This window comes from Lichenostomus cassidix, chromosome 2 (assembly GCF_008360975.1).
Source record: "Lichenostomus cassidix isolate B80296 chromosome 2, HeHo_3.0, whole genome shotgun sequence".
Classification (NCBI taxonomy): domain Eukaryota; kingdom Metazoa; phylum Chordata; class Aves; order Passeriformes; family Meliphagidae; genus Lichenostomus; species Lichenostomus cassidix.
In genome coordinates, this window is record NC_139482.1 from 65,072,437 (window position 1) to 65,100,435 (window position 27,999).

Here is a 27,999-nt window from a genome sequence, read left to right on the forward strand (position 1 = left end):
AAACAAACCCTGTCAGGGTTTGGGCTTTTGTTATGAAGGTACATTGTGTGCAGGGGAGGATTCCCTTGACTCTAACTTGTACAGAAATCTGAGTTTGGTTCTATAAGTTAAGGAGATAGAAACCCAAAGCCTGGAAAACTACCACGTTCCCACAAATTCATGAAGTTGCATTAGCACTAATGCTGTTTTTGCAAGAACACACACTCTTGTGAAGAGCAACTATTTTCTGGGGAACTCTGTCAAAACAGAGGACAATATTAAATAGCATGGGTTATCTGCTGCTTACTTTCCAGAGACCTGTGATGCTATTTTGTCTAATCCTAGCATTGCTCACTGTACTCTAAACTCTCCTTGGAGCCAAAAGTCAAAAATTATTTTTGACTGTCTGCAAAAACAATTTCTCCAGCTTCACTTGCCATTTCCTGTTCCAGTCTCCAAATTTCTTGCCCTCTGCAGTCTCCAGCTTGCTCTCAGGCATCTGGCCAATAAAACCCTCTCTGCTTCCAGCTCTGCCATTCAGAATTGAGTGGCAATGGTGTCAAGCCAGCAATTCCCACACAGTTATGTACACATAGGAGAGGCTATGCGTAATACATCCTGTGTAAGGTACACAGGACTCTAGAATATCTTCCCAGACGCTCACAGTGCATCAGTTTGAAGGAAAGAATGATATTGTTATCCCATGCAAACAGTTTTTTACTTTGAATCAATCATTAAGCACTCTTACACTTGATAAAGATGTTGGCAGAACAAAGAAAGCAAATATATCCATCAATTTGATGGCTAAATCATTATCCTTAGTTCATTTTTAAAATTTCTTTGAAATATAATGTACCCATCTCGCAATTTTTCAGAAAAATTCACTATCAACACTCGGGTCACAACTGGACCACTTAGCACTATATATTCTTTTAGGCAAAAAAAGGCTCAACATCAATGTTTTTTCCTCCTCTTTTTTCTTTTCCTTTAAAATAGGCTAACATCCTTCACATAACCATCTTCTCTATGTTGTACACAAGGCGCTCAAATGTTCAGAGCAGTAATGAATCCAGGGGTTTGCTAGTCAGAGGGAACAATAAACACATTGTTTTCTTCTGCCTTCTTCACAGGGTGTTCATACTGCAGGGAAGAACAAAAAAAAAAAAAAAAAAAAAAAAAAAGAGGTAAGAGAAAACGTTGCAAAAATTTATACAAACATTGAAGTTGTACAAGATAAGAAACTGGAAAGATCCCAAAAGCACATTTAGACTCAGCTCTTAATTCTCAAGCACCCTCCCCAGAACAAGTGCTGCAGGGTGAGCAGCTCCCATGACGGGAGTGCTCCTTTCTCAGCCCTGCTGCTCTTACGGTGTCCTTACTTGGAGCACCTGCGTTCCTCACCAACTCAGTGCTCCTAAGGGAAACTTTTCTCTTTGGAAAGGCTCAGGATTCCAGTTTTAACAGCTAAACAAGCACAGCTCCAAGGGCAAATGCATTGAAGGCCATTAACTACACAGAAACCAGCCCAGACTGCAAATCCAAACATCACTGCCTGGTGGTTCTTGTCCTTATCTTCTCCCTTGGAAGTGTTTGCCCAGCTAGCAGACTAGGGGGAGTCACCAATAGCATTTGTCTTTCTTGATGCTTTCCATGCATCAGGACCAGAGGTCCCAGAAAGAACCAGCCCCACAAATCAGCTAACCAAAGGCTTCCCCTCCCAGGACTGCAGAAAACTTCTGTTTTCTCACTTCCAACACCAATCAGTCAGGCCAGAGCTCAGTCCCCCACATACAGAGAGCTGCTTTTGTATCACACATACCGTTGTATTCTGGACAGCATCGGCAAAACTCTTTGTTGTTTCACCCAGGGCTGAGTCAACAGACTCAATTCTGAAAGGAAAGTTAGCTTAGCTGGATTTTCATGAAGCATTAGTTCTTACTGGTGAAGCATGAATAGATATATTTACCACCAAAAATAAACCAGAGAATTGCAGGTTTTTGCCCAGAATTTGCACCAGCAGTGTCTTTTATACAGGAAATGATCATCTCCTTCCATCTCCTCTGACCCCTAGACACAGTCATGTCAAGAGGGTGTGTTGCACCTTGTTCCAGATTGTGGTACAGCTCTCCTAAGCTATATTCCTCTCCTGCACAGCTTCTCATACAGAGCTCCCTCACTGCATGCTAATTCCAATTGAAAACCCTCACATGGCTGCAAAAGCTCAGTCAATGGACACCAAGTGGAGATGCCATACTGGATTTAGTATCCTTTCCCATATACAAGCAAGGGTACCAACAGCTTAACCAGTGCCCTCTCTGACCATCAGAAGACTTGTGACCATGCAGGACAGTTGGCAGAGACATACCTTTGCTTTTGCTGGTTGCAGAAAGTATTCAGTTTGAGCAGCTGCACATTCCAGAAATCCTAAAAGGCCCCCAAAGAAAACCCCTGTTACTTGGGAAGGGGAACCTCATTGGGCTGGCATGTGAGAAGTGGTACCCACCAGTGCATCCTTCTCCATGGTTGCCAGAATTTGAGTTTCCTTCTCAAGGCTGGCAAGCTCTTCAACAACAATCTTCTGGAAGGTCTCAAATTTATTCAGCCTAGTGATGTTTTGTGGTGGAAGAGGAAATGGTAGTGAGATGCTGCAACAGCAAAATCTGCTCATAGAAGTCCTATTGATACCTGGGATTTTTCAATTTAAAGGCTCTTGTTTCATACTACATTTTATCTAAATCCTGAAAAGGCAATGCATCATAGATACAGAGGCCTGATAGACTTACAAGTACAGTATAAGATGTAAGTACCTCACTTTTAACAAATCCATGAATGTTAGAATTGATTTTTTTATCTAGCTCCTAACTGGGAAATTCAGGATCTCAGATGTCTCTTCTTCTCCTCCACATCATTAAATAAATCACAGCCTGACTTCTTTCTTAAAAGATTTAGAAATAGAAACTACTAAGCGTAACAAGAGAATTTTTAAACAGATACTTGAACATTGATGACAACCAGAAGGCAGTCCAAGGACTGCTTCATCAACTGCTTGTAACTCAAACTTGCTTTGCATGAATTAATCCATCCTCTACCCCTACAGGAAAATCAGGATCTATCACAGGAGTAATACTTCTGAAACTCTTCTCGAGTTAAAGAAAAACAAAAGACACACACAAGCTATTTTGCCTTACAAACCATAATTGCAGTTGCTGCCTGCCAGGTTGGCTTTTCCTATCAATCAAAATTTACACAAAACTGAAGCTGTTTTCAGCCAGCACCAGACAGCTTACCTGCACTCATGTATCTGGTTCAGCAGGGCAGACAAGTTCTTCTCTGAAGACCTCAGGGCATTCTGTGTGTTGATCTCCATCCTTTTGTACCGGGACTAGCCACATGATGCACAGTTAGGGACGGGCAATGGCCCAAGCCAAAACCTAGAAGCCTAGTTTGCAAAACCTTTTCCTGGAACACAAATCCCTCTGAAGATTGCCATTGAGCTTAGCAAAAACCATCTTAAGGCAAATTTAAATTGCAGTGAGATTACACAGGTGCTGCAAATACAAACTGATTTAATTCAGTCACAGTAGTTACACCAAAAATCCCCTATGTGAGATATGCGACTTCAGAGCAGCGTGACGTTAGGAAAAACTTAGTTAAAACTTCCTTTATGCCTTCTCTGTAACCCATCTTGCAATATAGAGGTTCTATACAATACATCTAAGAGCTCCAGACTAACAGACACTGCCACCAAAGCCCTGCTCTTGGACACAAAATAAATATGGGATATTTGGACCAACACCCCCTGAGATAAAAAGGTAATTTCACATGATAAATTGCCACAGATGTTAAAAGAGCTCACATTACCCAGAATAATTTCTTCAGTTGTCCAATAAAGCTTTCAAAGGCAGTAACCACTCCTGAATCACTCAAGTCTTCAGGTAGCATCTTGGCAAAAAACACATCATCTATGCTATCCATTTCCTGACCTAGGAGGAAGTACATGCCCAGTTAGCATCATGCTGGAGGGACTTATTGGAATATAAACCTTCCTGCTACTGAAGGGCTTGTCACTCATGTGAGCAACAACTTTTGTTATAGAGCTGCAATTTGAATCTTGTTCCTCTAGAGGTCACAAGCAGGAGGGAAACTGGCTTAAAATCCCGAGAAATACTTGTTAGAGAGCAGCAGGGAAGAATAGGCACAAGAGAGCAACACAAAGAGCAATATATGTACAGACAGTGGGGCGAAAGCACAGCATAAAGGTTAAAAAGAGTCAGGCCACCACTGTTTTCTGTCTTCTATTTATTCATTGCAGGGAAAGCCTGATCTCCCGGTGCTCAGAGTTAGCACCATCTTGCAGTTACTTTGTCTATCACCTGTATGATTTTTTTCTGAGCTCCTGTGTTTGATGGTTTTTAACAGCTCTGGAAAAATCACTATTCAGATAGACTAGAAAGCATGGACATGATGGAGCAACTGACCAAGTGGAACCCAAATTTCCTTATTCACACTCTACATACACAGTATTCACTGTCATTGGCAGCGCTGCACTACACACCTTCTGATAATTTTGACTTTGGGATTTTGGAAAAGTTGGCCTCTCTACAGATACATCTCTTCAAGCTTCCACGTGACTATGACTTCTACCACAAGAAAAGAAAAGCTGAAAGCATTTAAGCACTTCACCTTAGTTGCTGGTTGGAGTTTACCTTTTTGGATCTCTGCTTCCTCTTTTACTGAATCAAAAATTTTCTTTGGTGTATGGTTAGTCTCAGAGGGCAAGTGATTTTTCTCCAAACTGGAAAATTTCAGCTTTTTTACGATAGTGCCACTTAATATATCTAGAAAGAGAATAGAAGATGTTTAAGAAAAAGTCTGTTCTTTTGCATGAGATACATCACAGTTCTTGTTCAAGCAAAAACCACCACTGGAATAACTAATGCTTCAGAAAAGGAGGCAGCCTCATTTTATGATCTAGCATCACACAGGACAGGATAAGACTCCATCAGCAAGCATCTTCCCTTGCAAAAGCAGGGAACTAGCCTGCCTAGTGTTACACAGGTATTTGGAAAGCGTCCACATCTCTATCTTAAAATTTCCTTTCATGGCCTGCTACTCTAATCATCAAAAACCTCTGGTGTCCAGCTTCTTCCCATTCCCTTTTCCAGCCCAAGCTCTCAATTTATGAATAAAATCTAAAAAAGAAAATTTAATCAATCCAAACAATCCAAATCAAAGCCATAAACTCTACTTTAAAGAAAATTTGCTATAAACCAAAGAAACTAACAAGATACCCATCCTTTTGTCTCACTGTGCACATTTTCTGAACTCAGCAAGTTGTCTATTTGACAAGAGATCTCCCTAGAGTCTCCATAGGGCAGAATGAAAGGTGGTGGTGCCCAGGACAAGGGGGACAGTCAGGCCAAAAGAAGCATTCTGGGGTAGATTTAGGGTTCACAGAGAGAGTTCAAATGCAGTCAGAGACCACACCTGAAATTTCTGAGCATAATCCTTGTGCCTTTGCATGGCAGCAACTCCTCTCCTGTGGTAAGGCTGTACAGCAAACAGTGATAAAAATGAAGTCCTCAGAACATATCTTCCCCCAAAATTAAGCAGATGTGTTGGTGCAATGAAGGTATATTCTGAAAATGCTGGACAGGTAGGAAATATATTGGGAACATAAACATAGACATAGCCAGCTCAAGAGAAAATGGATGTTTTTGTCCAAGACCAAAGCTCCAGTGACTCTCTTCATAGTCACAATAACTTAGTCTTTCAGAACTACATCAGCACTGAGAATTATCAGGATGAAAACAGCACATTGCTGTTCGACTTTCTTGAAATTCAGTTGTTTCCAACCACAAAGAGAGTGTGCTGCAGTTTTGAATTAGTTTATGAAAGTTCAGTATCATTAAAAAAAAAAATCCTGAGTTGCCACTTCCCTACAAAGAAGCTACAGCAGTAGAAGCATTATCCAAGTCATGATTTAACAAATGCTTATAGCAATGGTTTATAGCTATGTTCTCAGGTATAAAAAAAACCAACAACTTGAAGGGATGTTTGCTTTGTTTGAACTGAAATAGCAGTGAACTTCCAAATTTTTCATTAAAAAGTTTTTTTTTTTGTATGTCTCTTGGGTCACTAGTGTGTAAATCCCCATCTACACTACAAGTTCCCCTGTAACCACAGACAGGTTTCAAGAGTTAGCAACAAATTCAGGAATGTGTATAAAAGGGTCTTACCACTGTCTGTTGCAATACACAAAACAGAATTCAGAAAAAAAGAAGTATCTCCAAAAAAGTCACTATTAATTTGTCTTTGAAAGAAAATAACAGCTTTGGCACCTCCTCTTTCTGCTTTTAACCAACTCAATGTTATCAAGAGTAACAAACCTGAGTCCTTCCGCTTGGTACTTTCTTCTTCTCCTGATAATTTGCCAGGTGTACTATGAAACTTCTAAGGAGAGAAAGAAAACAAAATAAGAAGGTACCCACCCTGCATTGCAGACAAGCAGGCAGGGACCTGTCTAGATAGAGGAAGTAAAGTGATATATTGGTTTTAGGTGTGAAGTAGCCTTAGCAGGAAGGAGCCTAAGCACTGCATACTGCACCTGTGTGGCCTTCTCCACATCATTGGAATAGCTCCTGGCAGACACACCAAGTGGTAGTGGACTCCCTCCAGGCTCCTCTGAGAGCGTTTCATCTGTGTGAGAGATTAGAAAATGACACAGGCAATAGAGTTTGAATCCTGTATTGACTGGAAATCGTGATTTAATGACACAGAAAACAAAGCCCAAGCCCTCTACCCTGTTCTTTATCTCATCATGCAGGGAAAGGTGGTGGCTCAAACTCAGTCCACAGGCTGTTTTCTTGCTGGTTGTCAGTTAGCTTCATTCCTTCACCTCTCAATAGCACCAGTTTATCTTCTCCTTGTACATGAGACTATTTACACAGACAGTGTCTACCCTTCATAGCCATTAGTAAAAAATATCAGAAGGCGAATGTTTATGGAAAAAAAACGTGAAGGAAAATGGCAAAAATCAAAAAGAAAAACCCATCCAAACCCAACAGACCAACACACATCAAAACTTTTCTAATGCACTGAAGAAGATTGAAAGAAAAATACCAGCAAGATCCACTGTGGGTAAATCATCTCCCTTGGAGCTAAATGTGCTTTTTTTCCTTAGCATCTCCTTTTCAGCTCTTTGCCTTGGTTCTCCCTGCTAAAACAAAACAAAGTCTAAGCATTATTTAAACACTACTACAGAAGTAGGGAGTTGGGTGCTGTTTTGGAGAGAGGATTTTGGATAGTTGGTTTGTTTTCTAACAATACTAAGAGCAAATATATGCTTGAAATATGCCTAAACTTAGTGATGGCTCTCTCCAACACTGAAGGAGACCTGTGCCCTGAAGTTCAATGCATGCACCATTTCTCCCTTCAGGCATTACAGCTGTATATTTGATGATGTTATTCATAAGCAGAATACAAGCATTATAGTCAAAAGAAAAAGTTTTCTAGAGGAAAATAAAAGCTTTCCATGGAACTACTAGTTCTGGAAATTATTTTTCCCAAGTTTTCTGTATTTCAAATATAATATATATAAATATATTTGATATGCAGCATTTAATAACTGGGCACGGGAAAAGCCTGGCTTTGCTAAACTGGATTTTATTTGCTTGATGTATGTCTGATCCACCAATTCCTCCACTGTTATATAATCCACTGTTATTTTTCCCAGGGGTATAGCTGAAAGTAGAAAAGGATGCTGCATGAACCAGGATTCAGTGTGATTGTAGGACTTGGAATAAAAGCCAGCAAAAATTGCCAGCAAAGCAGAGATGAATGTGAGCTTTCCCAAGGCACTGCAGAGTACAAGCCAGAAGACAGCACAGGGATGCATCCTGGTAGTGCCAAACTGGGAATTCTGCAGTTATTTGGTTAGGCAGGGCCCTACAGGCGCTCATTCTTGATAGGCCCCTACAGGAGAATTCACTCCCATGGAGTAACACTTGCATCACTCAAAGCAAGTGTCACACCAAGGAATTCCTACCCTTATTTCACTTGTTGAAGATAAGTATCATTTCAAGACAACATGCTCAGGGCTCATGCACAGTTTTCTTTATGAAATTTCTCAAGTTTTCCTAAGATCTCCTCTATTAGACCAATACAGTCTCAGCAACACTTAAGCAAATCTGTCCATCAGACATTTGAGAATTAAAAATACACCAATTTATAAAATTCTCACTCACTTGTACACATTTTACATACATATTTTTCTTTAATCTGGGACAGCAAAGCATGACATCTTCTTACCTTCTTTGACTCGTAGTCACTGCCACTACTTGCAGAAGACACTGGGAGCACTGCAAGGAGAAAAATTTACCCAGTTACTAGCCGTGGTAAGTGTGTGCTTTACCCAGTTAACTGAGGTAGCCACAGTGCAAGCCTTTTCAGCCTGGTTTTCTGGGCATTTACAAGATAAAACATCACACCACTTAAGTTTCAAGAAAACACCTTTCTCTAACAAAGCCAGATGCAATGATGCAAATATACACAGGTCACTGCAACCAGAGGAGTCAAAAGAGTGAAAAAGAAAAGGCAGGCTCAGCATCTTGTCTGACAGTCCCCAAGTCATGGGCAAGACGTGGGCTGACACTGGAGTGAAAACAACTCCCCTGGAAACCTGGTGTAAAGCCTAATTTCAAATCTCAGTTTTCTTTACTTTTTCATCCCTACAGAATCCAACAGCTACCTGACCAAGCATTTCTCCATGAGTAGGACACAAACATTCTACCACCTTCAGGGCAGTTTGGTCTGCGTTTGGTGGTCGCAGCAGCCGACAGCCCTGGAGCATGGCTGCAAGGGACATTTGCTGTTGGCCAGGCCATAGCAGAGAATACCATCAGAGATAATCTTATCTGACTTTGTAAATCACTCAGAGGAAAATTGGCTTATTACTGTATAAAAAGAGGGGCAGAATGCCCTGGTCTGCAAACTGTGATGATTTCCAAAACTTACTTGTCAGGTCGATCATGTTTCTGGGGAGATGAGGAAGGGAAAGTTGCAGGGAGGAAGTGTGGTAACTTCAGAGAGATCTTCCTCCTATTGTGTTCAGGAGCACCAACATCAGCTCAGGACCCATGGGCTCTTCAGCATCATCACACACAGGGCTGGACCCCCACAGATGTTCAGGTGCCAAATTTCCACCCTGACATTTGAAGCCCACTTTGGGTAGGGGACCAGAGCCCCACTCAAGCACAGAAGTGTGCAATGCACTTCCTCCATGGGGCACCTCTGGCTCAGGAGAGCCAGGATTTGGCCAAACACTCCTTTCTCAAACCATCATCAGCATTTGTTTTCTGCAGCACAGTACATCATGAATAAGTGTCAATAAAGGACTAAGCTTACCTTTTAATTTACTTCTGACCCTGGGTCTTTTCCGGGTATAGTCAGCAGATTTTCGCACCAACGGGGTCTGAGAGTCAAGGATCCAGCTTATTTCACTCTGACCAGTGCTTGTATTCTCATTGTTGCTTTCAGAGAAAAGATGTTTCCTATAACTGGACTAAAGACACTATCAAATCCTGCTCAATCACCTCACACAGAAGCCCCTCAGCCATTCCTCTTCAGCTACTACCAAGTTATCCCATTTCTTCCTACCTACAGTACAACAGGTAAAGCTGTGAAATCTGCCAAAACAACCACAGCCAGCTGTTGAAACAGCAGTACAAAAACACCAAGAGGCAGATGTTTGCCTTTTACCAACATGGGGTTTTTACAGTATCCCCCTTCCTTGTCTCTCCATCTCTCTGCCTAAAATAAGAGTACTCTTGCAAGGAGGAAAGCCTTGGTATGTCTGAGCTGCATCCAACAGCACATCAGGGGAAAGAGGTAACACACAAATCACTGGCTGGTCTGGCAGTAATAGTGTATCCTCACTTCTGCTCTCAGAATGACAGAGTATTCAGAGGTTGCCAGGTTCACATTCCTCCACCTCTGCACTGGGTAAGCCTTAAACTTCAGCTTCTCTAAGGGTGCAACAGATTTGCACAGATAGAAATACACAGCAATCAAAGGCTCTAGGGATGAAAAAGCATAGGCAACCTACCTGCATTCTCTCAAGACTGTTTGATTCTTTGGTCTTGCTTCTTGTTTCATAAGTCCTGCCAAGTAACACAGAGACCGAAATCAGAGTAGCACACACTGCAGTAAAACACCACAACACTGCAGAATGGTCACAGCCAAATAGAAGTGGCAGGAGGCTCCTTAAGAGATCAGCAGAAGAACCAAACTGTTCAAGTGTAGTCACTTGCCAAATTTATCTTTGCTTGGATTTTGAAAATAGCAATTCAGGGATATCTAGAAATCAGCACTTTTTCAAATAAAAATTAACCTGCATACTTAGAAGTGGCAAGTCCCTGGCAGCTTGTTATGACTAGAAGGCAGACAAGCATTTTTCAAAAAATAGATCAGTAATTTTGGCATATAGTCAGGAAAGGATAATGTTTAAGAGTTAAAGTCTTATTATTGTCCAAGTTGACAGAAGTCACTATTTAAATATTGGTATCAATAACATTCATAGATACTCTGGTAGCTTAGCAAGGAACTATTGCATTAGAAAAATCCCACAGCCTTTTGAACCCTAACTTAAAAGAGCTCAACCAAAGCTTTGAACTCTTTTTCACATAGCAAAATGTTCATAAACACTGCTTGTATAATCCTGTACCTCTGATTTTTTGAAGAAAGGTTCTGAGCAAGAATCTTTCCTTTGGCTTCAGCAACCTGAAAGAGAGGCAGAGTTGTCTTAGAATCCAGTTGCCCCATAAAATACTTCACATAATTAAAATGTATCAAAACTCAGAACAGAAATGGATTACAAGTCCCACAGAGAAATTTCACTTTCCAATGGAATGAGATTTGTTGATTGAAATGTGTCGTAAATTATAATAGACAAACATTTGAGCCTTAAACAGAGCTCATTTCTCTTTTCCTTGGTTGATGAATAATGCTCATTTTAAGCACCTAGGTCACAATACACGTCTTTTGAATCAATAGCACTGCTGGCACCAGCACCGTAAGCATAGTGCAGGGTCCCTGGACAGCCCAGGGACAGGCTGCTGCAACCAGGGCAGGGTGCCATGGAGCAGGGATTCATGCTGACACCCAGTGGCAGTAGCAAGGATTGGGCCATGTCCAGTTTATAAGAGAAATTTGGGATGTTCAGCACAGCTACTTTGATGGGAGCCGTCAGGAGCAAGTTCACAGCTTCCTGGGAAAACCCACATTGGGCAAAGCTCCAAAGCAGGCAAAGTGATTAATTTTTATTCTTTTTCTTTTTTTTTTGAAGAGTCTGCAAATGTAAGTCAAGCAGAATTTCCAACAAAAGTTTTCTAAAGACCAGGTTTTAACCAGGGATTTCAGTCTCTTCTGTTTATCCTAGGAGGACAAAGTGGATGCTCAGCAATCTGCTTTTGATATTCAGTAAAACACAGAGGTTGGCCTTCAATAATAGAGATACCCCCTGGCCTCACTGAAGCAACAGCTCAAATGTCTGTTGATGTTGTCATGCTTTACACACCAGAAACTTCAAATAGTAATGAGCATTCTTAACACTCAAATAAAAATTCCATTTCTGCCATACAAAGAACACAAAACTAACAATCTCAGATTCCCAATTGCCTGTCTTGCTATAAATGTGTCCATCCTTACAGCCTTTCTGCAGCAAATGATACCCCTTACTTCAAGTTACTCTTCCGTTGGGTGCTGGGCTTCTGTCGCAACTTTACCTTTTCATGACTTGAGGAGTCTGAATTTTCATAGTCATAGACGTCCTTCCTGCAAGACAACATATATATAGCAGTGACACATAGTAGTGGAGAATCACCCGACAGAATTTCATTAAGAATATGGGGATGATAACATGGTTTCTTTTTGATCTCCCTCTCCTCTGATGCCTTAACTGGGTTTTATCTGAAACAGAGGCCAGACAGAGTTAGGAGAATAAAAAGCAGACAAATTTATTAAAGCCTTTAGGTACATTCAGGGCAGACAGAGCTTACTTGTGAGGCTACACCCAAAATGGACAACCAGTCATGAGGTTTTCACATTTTATAAGTTCTGTCCAATTATCATATCAGCCCTTAATCCTCCAATTACACCTTTAGAGGTAATGATGTCAGTCACCCCAAGTTCAGTCCCCCTAATTCACTGTTGTTTACGTATTTGGGGCCCTGAGGCAGCAAAAGTGTCCTTGGATTTCCACTCTGAAGAATTGTTTTGGCTAAACGTGCTGGGAACAGAGGTTTTTAGCATATTATATGATGCCTAGAACTATCCACCAAAGCTACAAATACATGAAGAATAGAAGCTAAAAATTCTTAAGGCATCACCTCAGATACCTTATATGCCTAAAAATACTGTTTTCTAAGCTTCTAAAAAAAAAAACATATTTGCTTATGTCCTACTTAGTCTTATTGCTATCTGTCTTGATTCTTACTCTCAACTGTAACTGTTTTAAGAAATATTCAAAGCATAGACATTTAACTATGCCTATTTATGTAGAGGATATTTCTTTCTCACATCTCCCATAATAGAACATGGTAGGAAGAAGTAATAAGTGGAAATATAATATCAGAAGCATTATCGGAAGCATGTCCCTTTTGAAAATTCTAGTATTTAATATTTGTGCACCAAGAAATGATTAGAGAACACCTAGAATTTGTTTCCATGTCTTCCAATATTTAAACTTAACTGTACCTTTATGGTGTCCTCCAAATTGTAACTACCTTTAAAAAAAATCCAACTACCATTGCTCAACATGCAAGAAGGTACACCTTCTCTTTACTCGTAAAAGAACGGGAGGAGTAAATAGCTGAGGTCCTCAAAGAGTCCCGAGGGAAGGAAAAGTTCATTTCCAGATGAAACACTAGAGGGAGCAGAAGGACCAAACTAAGTTCCTCACCTCTAAATTCTACTCTGCTCCTCCTGTTTTAAAACCTGTATTTACTGCATCAGATTATTTTGTTTTAAAACACACAACTTTTAGTCCTGATGAAGCCCTGCATCAAGTTTTCCTATTCTTATCTACAATCAATCAAAAAATTAATCTAAGCACTTGGGGTTTTGGGAGGTCTTGAGCTAAGAGACAGTAGGCTGAAGCAGGGCCCCCATGGAAGCCCCAGAACAGCAGCAGAGATCCTCACACACAGTTCATCTGCCCTCCTGCCCAGCAGCAGGCATCAACTTGAACACAACACTCAGCAGAGCTCAGAAGGAGGGTGCAACAAGGCAGACTTCAAGTGCCACAGGCTGCATACAGCCTCCAAACCCTCGAGTGCTTCTTCCTGCAGTGCCCCCAGCTCTGAATGCAAATAGAGATATGTGTGGGTGCAAGAGAAGGGGACAAACTGAGTAAGAGGCCATCCTGAAACCCTACAACACATGATACCAAGGAACTGGGACAATATTTGTCACGAGTATTTGTGAAAGAAGCTGGCACTTGGAGCATAACTCACTGAAGTATTATGGTTGGGCAAGGAAGAAGGGAAAAGCCAATGGACACAGTATCACAGAGGCAGAGGGCATTTTTTTGCAGACTAGGATTAGCTTCTGACATCTTTATCACTTTGGGGACCCAAAGGGTCCTACAGGAACAAGTTACAACACTTGATACCCTCGTGCTTGTTTTGTTAGTTCAGACAGAGCTCCCCATGGGGACATCCTCCCTCCCTGAGTGCTAGAAGAGGTCTAAAAATCGCTTGGTGTGCCACCTCCTGCATGGCACAGTTCTTGTGTGTCATACCTGTCTTCACGGCTCTTCTTGGCCAAACTGGCTTTCCTGTTTCTCTTTTTCCTGGTAACTTCCTTTGGAAAAGGAGAGAGTCGCAGGATCTAAAACAACAAAGTCACATTCTGATACTAGAGCCTGCTAAAAGCAGAGAAAAGGTGTGCCAGGAAACTTACTTCCTCCTACTACAACTGTCCAGGTGCAACTGCTGCCTGCAGTACTTTCCTACCAGAAAGTATGGGACTCACAGAGCTGAAATTCTGGGGCCAAGAGGGTGGGAGTAGAGAAAGTAGTTCAAAAGCTTTGAATTAATTCACTGTCCAGTGGGCAAGTGCTACCAAACAATTGAACTAGCAATAAAAACTCTTTTTTATAAAAATCTAGAAGTAGCACCTGGAAATGTAAACCCAAGAGGTCTAAAATGTGATTTCTTATAAAAGTGAAGTACCTTAGCCCAAAAACATTTTTTTGGGAATTTAATTTTTCTCACATGGTGCATTAACTTTTTTTAAATACATGGACACACCAATAGAAGTTCTCAAGTACAACTACAGGTGACTCTCAGTTACTTAAATTTACCCAAGTTGCAAGTTCCTCTACAAGGAATATAGAGACAGATCTAGCATGGGAGGGTCATTGAAGCACGAACACAAAACTAAATAAACACATCTGTAGACTTAAAAGTCTAGCTTCCATTCAGGAAGCAAACATTCCCTCTTGAGGACAGCATGCAAGTCTTGTGACATGCAGGTTTGTCCCACACCCCACTGTACTCCTGGACAAAAGCACAACGCACTGCTTCTGGGGGAGTATATGCAGTGAATAAACTCCAGTGAGCTTGAATTACTTGGCTGAGCCCCTCTAGAATAAGGTTGGCAGCTGTTGCCACTGCAGCTCGCTCCTGGTGCTAAGTGGCACAGCACAGAGTGTGACACTGACTGTCCACTCAGGACACCACTCAATGGCACCAGGGGGTCAGCCCACCCCAGCTTTCCTCTGCAACTCCACCAGAATGTCTCATCCCCACCCTGTATCCCCTCACTCAGGAGAACCCCAAGGCAAACATACCTTTGGTGTTGACTCATCCAGAGGCTCTTCTTCTAGGGGCTTCTCACTGGGGACAAGAGGACACATGAGGGAGCAATTCATGGAAAGAACAAAATGTCTGTGAAGTACTAAAGGAAAAAAACTCAAAAAACTTGCACCAATTAGCATCAAAGCAATGATTTAATGCGTAGGAAAGAAAGGTAATCAACAGCTCTACAGAAGTCCAAATCCTTAACTACAAGAAATTCTGTCCTGCAGAGGTCTGGGAAAAAAAGGTGAATTCAAGCCAAGGTGAAGTCAAATTGTCATGATCTTTCACAAAGTCATGGTCCCCATTATGAGCAGCTGGCAAGCTCTGGTTACACAGCTGAAGTTCAACTCTCTGTAAATCAGCTGCATGCTCATCTTACATTTGGACTAAATCCATGATGAGAAAAAAAGTCACACCAAAGCAGCTGCCAATCTAGTAATGAAACATCACTGCTCAGCAACTCCAAAATGCTGCAACTCCAGGCAACCAGCCTTGATATCCAGGTGGCAAAACAGAATCTTCAATTTAACAATTGATGGAATAACTCCAAAATTACATGCTTTGAAACCCCGGGACAAGGACATCAAAACCCAAATACAAACACATACACACACCCCCAAAAAACCCAACCACACAAACAAAACCAAATAAACAAGTAATAAAAACCAAGCCAAACCAAACAAACAGAAAACAAACAAACAAAAAACTCCCACTTTGCAACTTTCTGTCTGCAAGGAACTCACCTAGGCTTAGCTTTCATCCTTGGAGATGGAGTTTTGGACTTTTTTCCTGAAGAAATTAAGGAAACAATAGCTTTACCCTCTGTGATGCCAAGAGATCTGGAGCTACTATAAAACTCTTTATCTACTTTTGCTGTAAGGCCCACAAAAGCAGAGCCTTCAGCATGTCACCTGGGTGACATTTAACTGGGTCAGACTTAAAGAACTGAAGGGAGCCATGCCTGACCTTGGTTAGCATCTTCTGGGTCAGTCTGCTGGCTCACTGCAACCACGGCAACACCAGAGTTGGCCATTTTCTGCTTGGAGACATGAAACCATGAACAAACATGCATATGACCAATGAAAAAATTGGGCTTTTTAGAAACAGGGTTTTAGTGCTTGTCTGTGGCAACAGCTGCATGACAGGTTCATCATTGAACACACAAAAAAACTTTTTAGGCTCATGTAAGTGATACCACAGGTTTCTCACTAAGAGCATCCCACTGTCCTGTCCTCTTATAAGAGGAAGTAAATTTTTTTTTTTCTTTTTAAAGCAGTTTTGCCAGAATTGCAGCTCTGGAGACAAGTATTTGAGCTAAATGGATACAAACCAGTTTTCTTTGAAAGAAGGTTTTAGTCACAGCTGTAAAAAAAGCAGATTGGAGAAGGGGAAAAGGGGCATGAGGACTGTTCCACCACACACCAAACACTTACTGCTACAGTGCCTGTTAACTGCTTTCTGGGCTGAGGGCTTAAAATGTCTTTTTTAGCCTCCACATTTTCAGATTTTGAAGGGTCTTTCCTCCTCTGTGCATTAGAGGACACAGGTGTCTCTGCAGAACAGCAACCAGGGTGAGAATGTCATTGCAGTAATTGAAAACAATCACTACCCCTTCTTTCCATTCCCACACAGGAATGCATAAACTGCAATAGTACAACTTTCTAGGCCCAAATATCTCAAGATCGTGTTTAATAGAATACAGCAAACCCAAATATCTGCAAATCACCCAGTGAGAATTGCAATGCCAAATAAACAACATACAAGCCCCTCAATACTGGATGAGCATATGCAAGTTTACCACCTTACTACCTACCTTGCTGCACTGACTCCTAAGCTCAGAAAGACACAGAAGAGTCCTTCATGTCTGACTAAAGCAGTGGGATCTTCCACCATTTACATTTCCCTCCACTGAATCTCTATCAGGCACTGCAAAAATTGTTTCACTACAGATACTACCTTCTGCCCTTTGTACTCCTTGATTGCTTCAAGTAGCAGTCCTCACCTTGCACCTCTGTGTGCTTCATGATGGACACTGATAAAGGAACTCCTACCTCACCTGCACCTCCACAATCTGGAGGACTTCCCTTCTAACTTATTTTAGATTGTAAGTGGAGAAAAATAGGACGGATTACTGAAGAAAAGCTACTTCCTCAGATATTTAGAGCTGGAAGTAGCTCTTTCAAGTATTCACCTGGAGAAATCTGAAATGCACAGGAACTTAGAGGAAAGTAAAAATTTCTTTTTAGTATTGTCACAGAAAGAATGCTATCTAAGAGCACTTTGAACCTGATTTGTTTCTGAGATGGGATGGTAGTGGTAGAAGAGCTGTGACTTCACAGCCTTAGAAGACGTGGCAATGTCTGTCAAGCAAGTTACACCGAGGAATGCACGTATAAAGTAATCACTCTAAGACCTGATGTACAGCCAGTTTTGGAAGAAGGATAAATCCAAGCCTTCAAAGATAAAAGATCACTGTACAGAAAAAAAAAAAAAAATCACCTTCCAAAAAGATTTGATACTGAAGTTAAGCTGAGAAAGGGTTTCCTGCTTAAGAACAATTTTGATCATGCATACCTCCGGCTTTTTTGCTGTAAGAAGTTTTTTCCTTCTTACTGTGAATCACAGCCTTGGTCAGGATTTACAGAAGAATTTCAGCGCATGAGAAGGAAAGAAAGGAGTTACTTTCTCTTTTTTTCTGGCAAGTGCTGGGTTTAGACCTTTCTTAGGGTCAGACACAGAAATTATACATCTGTACTTCAGGTTCCAAGTTACCTCAACAACTACTAAATTTGGAACATAATAAAACTCTGCCAAATGATCCTGGAAGAAGACGCCTTGCAGGAGATGTTCACCGGCAGCACAGGAAACACCACCATTTGATAATGGAAAACTTAATGTGCCCAAGTCACAGCAACACAAAGCATTGGCTGTAGGCTGGTGAGAACAAGGAAATAATGGCTATTCCAGGTCCAGCAAAGAGCCTTTCCTGGTTTCAGGCAGACAGCTCCATTTGTAGCTGGGGGACACACAGATACTGCCTTGGAGCACAAGGTATTTACAGCAGCAGGTCACCTCTGGCAGAGGAGCTGACCTTTACCCACAAATAAGGTACTTCTGCTTCCCCAGCTGCTCTTCCACAACAGCTCCAGGCATCCCCAAGGCATCATCCATTCCACTTGGGGACAAGGGACTGGAGCACACCATTTACTAACACATCCCCTTGTTCAGAAGAAACAGAAGTTGCCTCCCTACAGGAAGATTTGGTAAGGGCTGCCCCACCATATGCACCCCACTGCACAGAGGGGAGCTTGTTAAGTGCCAAGGTGCAAGCACTGACCCATCAGAGAACCTGTGCTTTCAGGAGGGCAGATGCCACCATCCCCTTGGGAAGGCACTCACATGGAATGGACAAACCAGAAACCAGGCATAGGACAAGCAAGAGGGGAGGACAGGAAGGTGCATCCCACTGCACCTGCACATGGGGAAAGAGTACTGCATACTCTGCACATCAGAGGTCAGTCAGAAGCTGAAATGTGCCTTGCCAGGCTACCTGCCAGCACACAGATCCTGTCTCCCTGAGCATTCCCCTGCTTACAGGACAGGAAGATTGAGCTTGGGCATTGCTTGGTTTTTTGTTGTGTTTTTTTTACCTTTTTCTTTTTTTGTTTTAAGTGAGGTTAACTGCAAGCTGTGGACTGCAAGTGAAAATGGTAATTTGAAAACAGATATCTAAATAAAATGAAATTTAAAAAAAAAAAAAAAATCACCTGCTTCATTCTGCATGGCTTGCTTCCCAGCATGGACAGTCTCCTCTTCAGACTCAGCTGCCTGTTGGTATGAATTAATTTCATGTGAAAGTGATCTTAAAAAGAGTATTTTTTATCTAGTAAAGTTAGCTACTTAATAACAAAAGTAACAGTTGCTAACTGCCAGCAACAAATCATTGGATGCTAATTGAGTTGATAACTTGCAAAGGTCTTGGCTCCTTTAAGGACAAATGACAGCCACTACATTATGGTTATTTACTGTCACATAAGCTTTTCTACAAACCCCATAGACTGTGCATGAATTACAAATCAAAAGTTAACTATATTAACATTTGGGGGAAGACAGGAAAAAAAAAAAAGAAAATCACATACATCTTCTATATTTTTATATTAACTAATAAAAAACCTTGAGGTTTAAGAAGTACTCCTTGTCTTGAGCGTCTATCTATAAAACCAGTCTAAGATTTGCATCTTTCAGCGCATCTCCAGGTTTTCGTGTAACACTTGGAGCATGTTCATGTTATATGTAAGAGCATGTTCATACTTAAAATTATGCAATTAATGCCATAGGCTTTATTTTCTACTTCAGAAACTCAGTAAAAGAAATAACACAAGGAATTCATTAACAAATCAGTTTGACCTTCCAGCTTTTAAACATAAATTTGAGTACCTTGGAACTTCTTTCCTAAAACACCTAATTTCTCTTCCAGGCCAAAGCTAAGAACATCTATATTGAGGGTCATAAATCCACAACAGGAAGATAAATATATACTAAAGAAACATGGAGAAAATAAAGAAACCACAAAACACAAATCCCACAAACCTGAATGGTTTTGCCCAGTGTAAAATATAATTTAGAAAAGAAACACATATTAGAGCTTACCATCATTTTTTCATCTCCCAGGACTTTTCTAAGTACACTTAAGATTTCAAACTCAGCACTGAAAATAAGTTTGAATTTTGTTGCTTCTGTTTTGTTAAGAGCAGCAGGTATCTTCATAAAAATTTTAACAATCTTTTGTCTACCCTCCTCTGTGTTAAAAAAAAAAAAAACAACAAACGTATCAATCAATTGAATTTGTTTTAGATCATGACATCTGTCAACCCAAAATTGTCTGAATAAGTGTTCGGGATTTTTAAAACTGTTTCTTTTAAATCTTTCCCGTGCATTTCCAGTTACTCTATTCACTCACTTCTTTCCCATTGGGTCTTGATTACACTGCTCCTCAGGACACCTATAAGCTGATGCCTCAGGCTGTCCTGCTTGGGTAGGGAGGGTGGTTTATTGTGCAGAATGGGCCCACACACAGTCCAACAAGCAGAGCTAGTGCAGGATGACCAAAGGACAAGGCAGGGAGGGAGGAGAAGATACAGGAATACTTGAGTAATGGTGAGAGTTTAGGTTTACTTCATGTGTCTCATGGACCACCAGCCAAACAGGATAATGTCATTGGAAAGTCTTACCCTTCAGGCTGTAACTGTTGACAGCTTCTTTCGACAGCCTCACGGAGTCCCAAAGAGCTCCCTGTGGAAACCAAAACCATCGTGTCAGAAGGGCTGAGGGAGTGCCCACTGACCTAGGCAAACCCAAGGCCACCTGGGCTTTGCTGTTACCTCATCACAATCCACATAGAAAGTCACACTCTGGCTACCAGTGTTGAAGTCAATCCAGAACTCCTCCAGCTTCTCATCCGATGGCTTCTTCACCTGGAGAAGAAGAGTGGTAATTTTGCTGCCCATAAAGCTCCAAAACTGCTGTATCAGTCTCAATTTTCTTTGATGAGACAAAATTGGAAAGTGTTGCCCTTCACAAACATCTGTATACCTTGACAGAAATAAGAGTTTATCCTGCGAGGTGCCAGCCCCTACTCACCCAACCACACCCATGCCAAACATGGCTCTACATCAGCCAAGGGAGAGGCAAGGCACAAATGCTCACCTTTGTGCCAGGAAAGAGGTTATGGAACCTCTCTCTGTTTCTGAGCACTTAAAATAAGCAGAAGCAGTGGAACCAGTTTCCATCTACATGGTTTTGATCCAATATGACTGTCAGGAATGGCACCACAGTACATTTATTTAAAGACCAGCAAAGCAATCTGCAGAATCTGCAGTTGCAACCTCTCCTACATTTGCATCAGGCTAATCTTGTTTTCTGGCAGTCTGGGAACAGTTCTGCCAGAGGAATCAGCATTGTCCTGTCCTCCTGTTCCTTTTTAAAACTCTCTTCTGTCATCACCATGAAGAGAAGTGCTGCCTCTATCACTTGGCTGATACAAAAGCAAAGTCAGCAGCAGTAAGGTGGGAGCTAAGTGACAAACAAGCAAACTTTCCAACTAGAACATAAGGTTACACTCTACACTCCAAGAAATTGAGCTCTTCACAAAAAAAGGAGGGAGAAAAAAAAAGACTTAAAATTTTACCACAGAAAGCAACATTTTAGCAGCCATAATGTGTTACAGCTTTAGGGGCTATTACCTCATTCATGTCAGCAAAAGCAGATATGCAAGGAAATGAATAGACTCTGGAAGAAAAGCAAACTTCACATGATACATTTAACATCAGAGTCTGACTTCAATGATTCTATTTTTAACATCAGTAACTAATCTTGTTGTTCAAAAATAGTTTAAAAATTTCTAAAAGTAAATTAATCTTAGATAAGCTTAGAGACTACAGTACTTTAGTAGTGATGCATTATCTTCTTTGATTTTACATTTGAAAGAATCACCATAAAATAAAATCTCCTTCTTAAGAACAACTTCATTCTTCACATATGATGTGCTTTTTTTTAATATAACCCAATCCAGTTTACAATTCTGTTTATTCCCCTCTGCAGTAATGATGGCACCAGTTTATACTGCTGGTTCCCAGTTTACCTTCTTTTATCTCCAAGCCTTTCATTTAGTAGGTTAACAAATTTTCTGCAGTCCTTCAAGAAAAATGACACATTAAAAAAAAAAATCAGGGTACATTTCCTTTGCAAATAGTTATTCTATTGTGTAGAATAACTATTTGCTGTGTAACCTCTAGTCTTCAGTTAAAAGCTTTAAACTGGTCAGTGGGGGGCCAAAGACCACTGGGAAGAAACACTCAAGTTACTACAAAAGGTTGGACCCAACTTAAGGCCAGTAAGCCTTCAAATAAAAACCACCCCCCAAATTAATTTATGCCTTATTTATTGTATTTTTATTTTATTTTTATAGGTAAAATAACTTAGACGTATAAGCTATTTCAACAATGTGTCATTTAATATTCACCATATTATAGGGGGAAAAAAGTGAAATATGCCATCCACAAATAACTTTGAACAAATAAAATCAGTTTTGTAGGACCTTCTTGCAAGGACATCCTGGCTGAACTCAACCAAAACTAGCCCCTATACAGATTTGTCAAGTATGTTGTTTTCAAAATAAGGACCCTCACCGTCTCAAATTCTCGATCCTTGATCTCTTTGAAAGCTTCAGCAAGATACTTATCTTCAAACCAGTGGTGAACAAGGTCATCTCTCCATTTTTTTATCATTAACCTACAAAGTGCTTCTGAAAGGGCAACTTGAAGGTCATAATCTGCCAGAGAAACATAAGCACAGGATAAATATCATCCCTCCAGCATAACAGAGGGTTATGGCACTGCTAGTCTTGCCATTTTATACAACACAGTCATATTCACCCTCTAGACTCACTTTCCCCTAGGAGAATAGGGGAGGAGAACAGCAAGTGTTGGCTCAGGCACCCTCAGGTCCCCCAGCACAGTGAGGTGGAGGTACAGAGCACTGCAAACCACAACACACACAAGTGTACTGGGAGATGTTCTTGGGGTTTGGGAAGGGGATGAGAGCAAGGACTCTTCACTAACTCACCAGGTATAAATTGCATTCTATATACCATAGCAATATTCTATAAAGTGTTTTTATTGAGAGAAAACAAAACAGATTTCACTCAACTCTTAACAAGGAGATACAATTTTAATTATAATTCATCTATAATAAACAAGCAGATGAGGTAAAACCAGAGAACTTCTTACCACCAACCTCCAGCAGAGTTTTTGCAAGGTCTTTCCTGGAACAACATAATGCCACAAGTTAAAGTGGAAATAACTATCTCCTATTGCAGAGAAGAGGGTATTTAGCTACAGAAACTGGAGGGAAAACCACTTACGTGAGGGAGCACATCTCCTCAGATAGAGGGAACTTCTTTCTCTCCTCCCGTGGCAGACTGTCGAGTATAGAGTTGAGGGTCCTTAAGGCCTTTCCCCCCACAAAGTGAGGGGCAGAAAATGAAGGGAAATTAATCAGTAATATTTTTTCACATTTTTTTCTAATTACACAAACTTTTGCACAAATATATCTAATTTTCTTTTGGTGAAAATCTTACCTCCAGATGCAGAGCACAGCAAAGGTTTGCTTCTATCACTAGGTGCCCTAGCTCAGGCAAAAATAAATTCACTAGCTGTTTCATCCCTAGAAAAATAATTTGAGAGGTTGCAGCTAGAAACAGGCTAGTGCCCATATTAAAATAGTTCAAACAACTACATTTCATTGTGTTGAAAGAATAAAAACATCCCAGCTATAAGTTCATTTTAAAAAAAGGCTTCCAACCATCTAATCCCAGACAGAAAGGGGAACTGGTAACTTCTATCTAAAAAAAGCAAAATGCTCCAGATACACTAACTTCTGACCTGGGTTACTACATAAAGAGGCACAGAAAGGAGAAGCTAATTACTAGCCACAAGAGAAAACTTGAATATACAGGTTTTTTCAAAATCAACAGAGCAAACCACTGAAGTATCAACCAGAAGATGCTTGCACCACTGTGCTCCCATTAGAATAAGGTGCAAGGACATATAAGCACACATTTTACTCACAGTGAAATGCTTCATATTTTCATGGATTGGGAACATGGGTGTCTGGTCATACAGATATTTTCTGAAAGCACCTGCTCCCCTGCCCTAATGGAAAACTTGCTGCAGCCACAGAACAAAATTCTGCTGCTGAAATGAGAGGTGGACAGACATCCCTCTGTCAAGCTGAGAAGGCTGAAGGGGTTACCATATTATTTTGTGGAGATGGTTGCCTTCAGCAAGGGAATAACATCTGATGCCAGAACAAATGGATGTGCAAGAACAGACTGTCTAGCCTGAACCCCTTTCACAGGCACCACTTACTCTGATCAAGTGAAATACTTGATGCTGACCATTTAAACAAGATACAAGAGATAGACTTTTTCAGCATGTACAAAACAAGCAAACAAAGAGAAACAGAAAAATGTTTTTTGCTCTGATGTAAATGTTAACTATAATTGACTGAAGAGAATTCAGCAGGAGGATTAAAAAAATATATTGCTGAGAGGAAGAGGTAGGAAGCAGAAGAAAAAAGAGAAAGGGGACAGAGTTCAAGCAGAATTAAGAAATGTGTTCCCAAGATTAAGATTCAGGATACTGAGGAATGGAAGAAAAAAATACTGACCTTCATTACTGCATTTGCAAATCACCTGATGGAAAGGGTAAAAGAAGCCTTCATTAACACACTATCACCCACAAACAGCAGCACTCAAAGTGCTGAGGCACTTATGAGGACCCCACCCACAACTTCCAGGGGCTAAATAACATAAAACAGTAGTGTACCCACATCAGGAAAAGCCACCTGATACAGGTATGTCACATAGGATCACACGATCTTACAGGTTAGCACTATGCAAGGAGGGTAAAGGTAGCCAAGCACCCACTTCCCCCAGGGATTTCAGCAGCACTTGAGAGTGCAGTGCCCACAGGTTCCCTGGAAAACCCACATAATTACATCATTCCCTTACTTTGAATACAAATATGAGCCTATGTAGAAGCATATTTTATGTTTACACACTACAGTACTAGATATCACAATGTATATCTGAAGGGTGTTAGGAGTCCCTGGAAGAAAATTAAAAATAAAAATTTTTTAAAAATTAAAAACAACTCCACAATGTAAAATACTTGTTCCTTCACAGTGAAAGTATGTGGAAGAAATGCACCAGGAAGACAAATAAACTTTTGGGAAAAGAAATGGGCATGTCATATTTTAAAGTGGTTAGTAAAGAAAGAAGAAAGTTTGATTTTGCTCAAATATCTTTCACGGGAACTCCTAAAAAGAGTCACAAGTATTTGTATGAATTCTGATGCACAAAGTGACACAGTTCCAGTAAGCTACAGACAACAAGACTGGGAACAACAGCTTGGGGAAAAAAGCTAAAAAGCATTGTTTCTATTACAAATGTTACATCACTAGGCATCCAGTATCCTTAAAGTCATGAATATTTAAAGTTCCAACCTAAATGAGAGTTGTAAGCAATTTAGATCATTCTTTAGAGTTAAATAATCTGTTTCAAACACAGTAGGTATGAGTTGCCTGGACCACCTTGGGAAGCATGTTTGCACATAAGGTGCAGCTCAGTGTCAGTAACTTGTCGGTTTTAAAGAGAGCTCCAGTACAAAAACTTTTATTTATGAAATACATCGGAACGTCTTGAAAATTTTTCTGCAAATCAAATATTAAGGTTAGAAAATGAGGAAATGTTGGAGCCCTGTAGCAGCTTCTCCCAAGTGTGTTGGCTCTCAGCCTGATGCCAGCCTGGAGCACATCCCAGGACACTGCCCATCCACATTACCTAGGCTGCATCCCAGGTCAGCCCTAGGGGACAATGTCCATGCAATCATTTTTTTTCTAACAGTAAATTGGTTGTGAATAGCTTTCTTGTCCAATAAAGACAACCCTTCTGTCCCCTTAATGCACAAACATACCAATGCAGAATCAAAGAAGTCTTCGAACAGTAGCATCAAAAATTTATTCTCCTTTGGGTCGATGAGGTTCAAAAATGCTCTTGCTCTTTCAAACCATGATACCAGGTAAAAGTTAAAAGAATGAGTTAAAAACGGGGGAAAAGAGTTAATAATCCTTAAACTATATATGTCTGCAGGAAACCTTACAGACCGATTTTTTTACTCTTTAAACTTCAGAGTAATGTACAGTCTCAAAAGCTACATGGCAATAAACAGTTCAAGTATTGCTAGGAGGATATGAAAAGTGCCATTCCCCCTCCCCTCTCTTATCCTCCTTTCTTGTCCAAGGCACCCACTGTTGGTGCTCAGACATGATACGTGCTGCTAGTGGCATCACAACTCTTATAGACATTTCTAGAGGACATCAACTCACAGCAAAGTACTTTAAAGATTTTAAAGCTTTTTCAAGGTTAGTATTTTAATCCTTCACAGTTTTAAACATGGCACAGCATCACACAAAAATGGTGAACTAGTAATCCATGCTCCAATGGAAGCACAGAGCTCAAGTTGAAAAAAACTTCATTAATTTATTTCCATACAGGAATTTTGAGCAACTGTATCCCTGAAAAGCATAATTACAAGGCAGGAATGCAACATTTTGGACTGAAGACTCCTCAGCAGAACTCTGCTAAGAGAGTTAACTGTTCCCTGAGAGCTGTGCTAGATCCAGGTGTTACTCATCTTCAGCTCAATTGCATTTCTGCTTCTGCAAGTATTACCAGCTGAAATCAGTATAGTGCCGTTATGTCAGAAGACAAAATGCAATTGCTGATTAAATGCATCTGGTTTGCTACATATCTACAGAGGGACCTTCATAAACAGTATCTCAGTTTTTAAAAATACAAAAGCACAAATTTCTCATCAATTCTATTACTAAAACTGTATTTTGCTGGAGCATTTAAAATGCATTTAGAAAGTTCTTATCATTTCACCACGATCAAAACTCATCCTCTCCTTCCACTAGCAGCTTTAAAACCCAAACAACCCACAACCCCTTAAACCAGGTAATAAGTGAAGCCGTAATACTGGCTGATACACCAAAAACAATAAGAGATAGTAAGCATTTTTCCCTACTCATTTCATGTGATAGATTAAAAAATATTTTGTTACTGTGCAGCCAACAAACCATTCTCTAGTTTTCACTTCCTAGCAGTTGTTTTCTGATGCAAACAACCTTAAATCACATTAGCAACTTGCATACAGTATATGTACATATATGTATACTCATCTTTGCTACCAGTCCTTGCTCAATAAACAAACTCTTCCCTTCTTGAAGATCACTCTTGAGATAGAGCTGAATACATTTCAGCAGCAGTGAAACATTCTCAAATTCATTCTTGTCCAGCTCCTGCAGAAACACAGAGTGCAATGCATTGTCAGTCTGATACCCTCCCAGTTGTTTCTTAAGATAGTTGAGATTACTAATGCTACTGGCCTTTCTCAGTGCTTTGTCCAGCTGGTTAAAGAGAGATTCACTGTATTTCTGGGGAGGTTCTACTTCTCTCTCTTGAAGCAGTTCATGTATTTTCTGAAATCCCTTCCCTTTAAAGGCATCAATGAGCAGTGATTTAAGCTACAGAGGGAGGGGAAGGAAACAACTTGTGAGTAAAATAAACAGGCATTGAAATTGTTGCAGAAGGAATTACGATAAAATACTTGCAATGCTATTTTAAAAGTTCCAAACTTTTTGTTTTTGTTTGACTTCATTTGCTTCTCTACTTTCATTTTACTATTACATCTAAAGTGAAATATCAATCTTAATCTCCAAAAGAGACAGAACCCTTGAAACAGAGTGATCTTAAAAGATAGTGAATGAGAAAACAGGAAACTTAGTATGCCCAGTTGGTAAGACACACAGGTATTACAGTAATTTCTTTCCACTTACTAAGGAAAAGAAGGAACTGCTACACTTCCCACATTAAACTAAATTACTAAAAATTCCAGGTCATGCCATATCCTTTTAAGAAATGCACAATTAAATGTATATGTATATAAATAACAACTTGTAAGACAGAGCTAAGGATGCATTTAAAAGATCCTTACATAGTCTTCTCCTCTGTCTGCCATATTGCCACTCACAGCTCCACTTTGTTCTTCACTCTTTTCTTCCTTTAAAAATAAGATAAAAATACAGGAAAAAGAAAATCTTCTATACCCATCCCCTCCAAAAAAAAAAGGAAAATCCAATCAACCAAAACAACCCCAAACACTTCTTCTGCCCCAAAGCTGAAAAACACTTACTCATCCCGCCTCTCCCAGAACGCTGGTGTTCATTATTTCCTAGTCTGCAAAGCCACCCCCCGCCTTCCAGCCCGAGGTTTCTGGCAGCCGTGGGGAAGTGCCGCGGGTGTCCCCCGGAGGGAGCTCGATGTGTCCCCCTCTCCGCAGGGGAGCGCCGCTTACCTGGGCCATGGAGCGGGGCAGAAGGGTCAGGGGCTTCTTCCCACCCTCCCCACGACACTGACCCGCTGCTGCTGGACACACCCGCGCTTAAGGTGGAGGGAGACCCTCACCAGCCTTTCTCACAGCTCCAAGCGCTCTCCTTTCCTCAGCAACTCCTGACTCTATACTCCAGCACTGGGTGG

At 40.7% G+C, this 27,999-nt stretch overlaps 1 protein-coding gene across 4 annotated transcripts; it reads right to left on the minus strand.

Annotated features, from left to right (window-relative positions):
• Nucleotides 1-306: 306 nt before the first annotated feature.
• On the minus strand, nt 307-27,993 carry SYCP2L (synaptonemal complex protein 2 like). Of its 4 annotated transcripts, none has more exons than XM_085051919.1 (36): nt 27,818-27,993; nt 27,458-27,523; nt 26,850-26,987; nt 26,643-26,762; nt 25,376-25,480; nt 24,069-24,093; nt 22,978-23,063; nt 22,762-22,850; nt 22,628-22,662; nt 22,028-22,170; nt 21,481-21,533; nt 21,083-21,128; nt 20,222-20,314; nt 20,072-20,132; nt 19,491-19,639; nt 18,608-18,668; nt 16,274-16,392; nt 15,807-15,879; nt 15,584-15,629; nt 14,831-14,876; nt 13,778-13,866; nt 11,763-11,811; nt 10,703-10,758; nt 10,085-10,139; nt 9,385-9,451; nt 8,290-8,339; nt 7,102-7,198; nt 6,587-6,678; nt 6,369-6,432; nt 4,686-4,817; nt 3,841-3,962; nt 3,267-3,361; nt 2,483-2,582; nt 2,345-2,403; nt 1,799-1,868; nt 307-1,119 (listed from the first exon to the last, which is right to left on the minus strand). In XM_085051919.1, exons 1-36 carry the CDS (start codon nt 27,824-27,826, stop codon nt 1,060-1,062), a joined length of 2,820 nt encoding a protein of 939 aa, XP_084908045.1. In that variant the 5' UTR covers nt 27,827-27,993; the 3' UTR covers nt 307-1,059. The 4 variants fall into 4 exon arrangements, with proteins under 4 accessions (XP_084908045.1, XP_084908044.1, XP_084908042.1 ...); XM_085051918.1 differs by having other exon boundaries at nt 308-1,119; nt 7,102-7,195; nt 9,385-9,541; XM_085051916.1 differs by having other exon boundaries at nt 308-1,119; nt 9,385-9,541.
• Nucleotides 27,994-27,999: the final 6 nt, after the last annotated feature.

Coding starts and splice junctions, on each gene's coding strand:
- SYCP2L (XM_085051916.1), bottom strand. Junction 10,759..11,762: donor ACTCCTCAAGTCATGAAAAG/GTAAAGTTGCGA, acceptor CCTCTCTTTCAG/GTTGCTGAAGCCAAAGGAAA. Junction 8,340..9,384: donor GGTCAGAAGTAAATTAAAAG/GTAAGCTTAGTC, acceptor TTCTCCTTGCAG/TGCTCCCAGTGTCTTCTGCA.